The 4756-nt window shown below is 40.2% G+C and overlaps 1 protein-coding gene across 1 annotated transcript; it reads left to right on the top strand.

Moving 5' to 3' along the window:
- The first annotated feature begins 605 nt into the window (after window positions 1–605).
- On the top strand, window positions 606–2218 carry LOC110499285 (oligodendrocyte transcription factor 3-like). The gene has a single exon (XM_021576326.2). It carries the CDS (start codon window positions 836–838, stop codon window positions 1580–1582), a length of 747 nt encoding a protein of 248 aa, XP_021432001.2. The 5' UTR covers window positions 606–835; the 3' UTR covers window positions 1583–2218.
- The last annotated feature ends 2538 nt before the right edge of the window (window positions 2219–4756 follow it).

Below are 4756 nucleotides of genomic sequence, written 5' to 3'. Positions count from 1 at the left end.
TTCATGTGGTATTATGGAATATATCATATTATGTTGCTCGTGAGCAAAAATAACGTCCGGTTGTGCGTCCGTCATTGACAGTCTATCCTAAACGCCAGCGAAACTCATCAATGTTATTCCTTCTCTCTCGACAGCACGACAAAGTTAGATTGTGCATACTGCAAATTAACGTATTTTCCAGCGATTTGGAGAATATAGTGGTCGATCCCAAACACACAATCAATAAAACACGATGCATGACCAGGCTCCACCACATGTCAAGTTTTCCAGAATTTGAGTGCTACCCAGTTTTAATAAAAGCATTTAAAAAATGCATTACAAACAAAGTGAAGCTGATCAAACAATACTTTCAAACTAACCCGTTATTATTTCTAGAGAGCCACAGAGAGTTTTCAAGTTGTCTTGGTTTCAGATGATCCAGGACTGAAGTGTTCCCCCCACGGTGGCATTACAATGAATAGGAATAGATGTCCCTTTGGTCAATGGGACAGTCAAAGGACACCGCCCTGTATAATAATGGGGACGTCATCCTAACAAGACCATTATGAAATGAATAGGAGGGCTCTTTTTGTTTGCCTTCTCTCAAGCAGCACTATAAATACTCCGAGCGCTCTTTTACCTCACCACAGAGCAAGAGGTGCACCCGCGAGATAAGATTACTCGCAGCTATCCGGCCAACAAGCCCACTGTGTCGACTCCTTCGTTGTTACCTACACCTCCTTCCCAAAAAGAGGACGGAACTCAAACGACAGAATCGGGTGATAGAGTGTGACTTAAAAACAGGGCAGAGATAGAGAGGGAAGCAGCGACCTCCTACCCAAACCGAGCTAATAAAATGCATTCTGACTCCAGCTCGAGCAGATCTTCCTCACCAGACATGGATGGGATGTATCTCAGAGACCACCTCAATTCAGTGTCCTCGACGCAGAACGAACTCCTCCAGAAGATGACGAGCGAGCACCTTTCCAGGCACGGGGAAAAGTCACCTGGCGGGAGCAAGTACAAACTCAAGAAGCAAGTGACCGAGCAAGAGATTCAGCATCTGAGGCTGAAAATCAACGGACGGGAGCGCAAGAGGATGCATGACTTGAACCTGGCGATGGACGGCCTCCGGGAAGTCATGCCGTATGCACACGGTCCGTCCGTGAGAAAGCTGTCTAAAATTGCCACTCTGCTGCTCGCCAGAAACTACATCCTGATGCTCAACAGCTCACTGGACGAGATGAAAAGGCTGGTTGAAGAAATCTACGGCGGACATCATTCTACGTTCCACTGCGGGACAGTGAGCGGGCACTCTGGCAACCCAGCGCATCAGGTGCATCCGCTGCTCGGGAGCGCGCTGTCCTCGTCCACATCCTCCACCCTCACCACCACTTTACCGGGACTAACCTCCATCCGAGCACCTCATTCCCTAATGAAGAGTGCCCCTGCACCCCCTCTTCAACTCGGCAGCGGTTTCCAGCACTGGTCAGGTTTACCTTGCCCGTGCCCCATATGTCAAGTACCTCCACCCCCTCATATTCCTATCAGTTCAGCGGGACTGACGAGACTTACAAGTGAAAACAAGGACGTGATGAAGTAATTTGGGACATCCGATACAGAATGGTGTCAACGTGTACAGTAAATTGTGAATTGGACATGAAGAACGAACCTCAATGCATGCATTGTTTGTCTGTTTATTTGTTTTTGCGTATGAGATACTCTAAATATCCTCCCTGTAACAAAGATCCTGTGAAAATACTTTTTTCATGGTAAAACTTTTGCCGGTTATTTGGTGTCACCAGAGATGCATTCACACAGTGTACATATGTTTCTTTGTAAAAAAAAAAAACTACTTCTAAAACATTAAGCTGTAGATGTCTGAATGTAACCTTACGTTTCGAGCACTGAAGGTGATCGTAGCACAACATACTTACTGTTCTGAAAGGGCGAAGAAAGTTGCATGCAGATTTAATATTTTTGTTTTTTACATCATTTGTGAAAGTGAAGAATGTCCTTTCCTTGTAACAAGGATGGTGAAATCGCATTCTACAGTGTATGAACATTGTATTATTATATATTTAGTTCGAAAAAGGTTGGCATTATATGGATCTTGATTACTCCATAGAATTCTGAAAATGCTTTTAGCTTTGTGGCGTTATTCTGTGTCCATTTGTATGTAGAACTTCTTTAGCATGGCTTCAGAACAACTAAAGCATGATTGTTTTGCTGGAAATAATTTGTTATGTCCAGAGACCCTGCGTCTTTATTTTTGTACATTCTTGATGATTGATGAAATATTTATTATTGCCCAGTGTTCCTGGATGACATTTCAATAAAACTGATATAATGAACCATATATGCTGCTTTGTCTGTCCATGCCATGTCATAATGTATCTAATATGGCCTCAATTAAGGACATTTATTCCGGTGGATTATTTATTCATAGATTAAAGCCATTTCTAAATATACGTTTGGTCTAGTAGCCTAATATGGATGCTTTGAGTGATTGGAATCATGCAGTCGGCCAATAATGCCTGTACTTTAATGTCACTTTTTAATGAATTTGTAGACCGTGTCCTAACATATCTATAGACTGTATACAACGTTTTAATACAGTCCACATAAGAGGTAGGCCTGATGATTCCTCAACGTAGGATACTTGCTAACTTGTATTTGTTTCTGTTCATTCATTGTGGTGTAGTGAGAGCAAAACATTTGCTTTGCAGGCTGGCAAAATAATTATCCAGTGCAGTTGGCAATGTTTACACGTGGGCCTAATACAATCTGTTGTTGGAACGTCCACTAGATCACACAAGTGCAGAAATAGAAAACGAAGGAGTTCTGAATACAAATGACACCCATGGGGGTTAGACGAGTTTTGATGCAGCAACTAACACCAGTAGAAACGCTGCTTAAACATCTGGGAGCATCTGCAGAAAAGTGTGGGCATTCTGCTTGATTGACTTTAGATTCCCTTCAGCCAGAAGACATTTTCCATTTCCCACAAATGAACCAGAAATGAACATTCCCAGTATTTATCCTCATACTGAAAATAATCTTCATTAAACTAATCTTTATCAGTGGGTAGCATAATTATTAGACCCTCATTTTATTGATCACATCTGAATGCACATTTGAACTATCATGTACATTGCTAGATCTATACTGTATGTAGCTTACCTAGATAAACACATTTTCTGTCCAGAATTATACAAAATCCTCATGTTTGCATTATAGTGATTTTCTTGTGTTGACGGAAGTGTTTAGAGAGAGTAGGCCTATCGATATAAACACCCGATAATGAATGGTTTGGCTTAACTTTCTCAAAACATTATTACATACTTTCATTGTTAACTCCAATTTCATGATATTTTAATAACATAATGATATTTATCCGAATTGCACATCCCAACACCACCCTCACGTCTAACTGTTGATATTAGGCCTACTTCTTATAACAATAACTCAACCATTTTAATAGGTCTACAGTAGCCTTACTAAGAATATATAAATAATCCATGTAAATATAATGACATGACCGATATGCCTGGGCCTATATTTTAAACAAATAAATTACTAATACAACATATTTCTGATCATACAATGTGCTTCAATTATTTCATAATTAGATGCGCGTTATGGAACTGTTGAGCCCTTAAATGCTACATGAACCTCCATGGGATCAGAAAGCGCTTTGGCAGGTCCCCGGAGTCCTTTCACTGGCGCATCGCTGATCAGACAGGCAGAAACAGAATGTATGTTTGTGGAGATTACAAGTTAATTGTTCATGGGGGAATGTGGATCGAAACACATCAGAAGACTTCGTTGGGATTACAGGATCCTAAATGCAAGAGATTATGCATTCAGCAGCCATTATTCGAGCATGTAAATGAGCCAGTAAGCCTTTTGTAACTTTGTCGTTGGAAAGCTCAAGTTCTCTCCTCGTAGTAACTGCTGTAGGTTGGGAGAGTGAAAGGGGGAGTTCATTTTACACTTTGTCTGACGGATAATAACAGTTACGGTTAGACTGTCCATGCCAGATGGGGTTTATATAGACGGGTTGCAAAGCCCCATCAAAACGAAGCTTTTAAATATTTTGTTCTTAAAACGGTGCCAGGGAAAGATTCTGCCTGGCAGTAATCTTATAATCATGAGATATGTTTAAAAAAGAAATAATACTTTTCAGTATATCAGTTCAGATTTATCATGCCGTAAAGAACATTTACAATCCAGTGGTGTGAGAAAAATGTGCCAGCAGTTATTTAATATCTTAACCTGTTACTCTGCGAAGTATTCTTAAAATTATGATATTCCTAATATACAATGATGCTTGCTTGATGATGTAGTTCATAATATGAACTATATCATAAAGTATGCCTAGCAAGCAAGTATCAATGGATATTAGCAATGCATGTGAATATAACTATGTGCTGTTCTACCATCACTCCTGTAACATTGATTGATCTTACTCCAAATTGGGAGTTCACATGCATGCAATTTTGCAAATGCTTCCAGAAAATATATTGGACTCATATGGATAATCTGACCTTTGTAAATAATAAAGAATGAATATTGAGGCTGCAGGTACCCTAGTGGTTAAAGCGTTGGGCCAGTTACCGAAAGTTTGGGAGGCCGAATCCCCGAGCTGACAAGGTAAAAATCTGTCGTTTTGTTAACCCACTGTTCCTAGGCCGTCATTGTAAATAAGAATTTGATCTTAACTGACATGCCTAGTTAAACAAAAATATCATGAATATAGTTCAAACATGTTGTG

The sequence above is a fragment of the Oncorhynchus mykiss genome, chromosome 20 (assembly GCF_013265735.2).
Source record: "Oncorhynchus mykiss isolate Arlee chromosome 20, USDA_OmykA_1.1, whole genome shotgun sequence".
NCBI lineage: Eukaryota > Metazoa > Chordata > Actinopteri > Salmoniformes > Salmonidae > Oncorhynchus > Oncorhynchus mykiss.
This window is presented reverse-complemented; position numbering and strand designations above follow the sequence as displayed.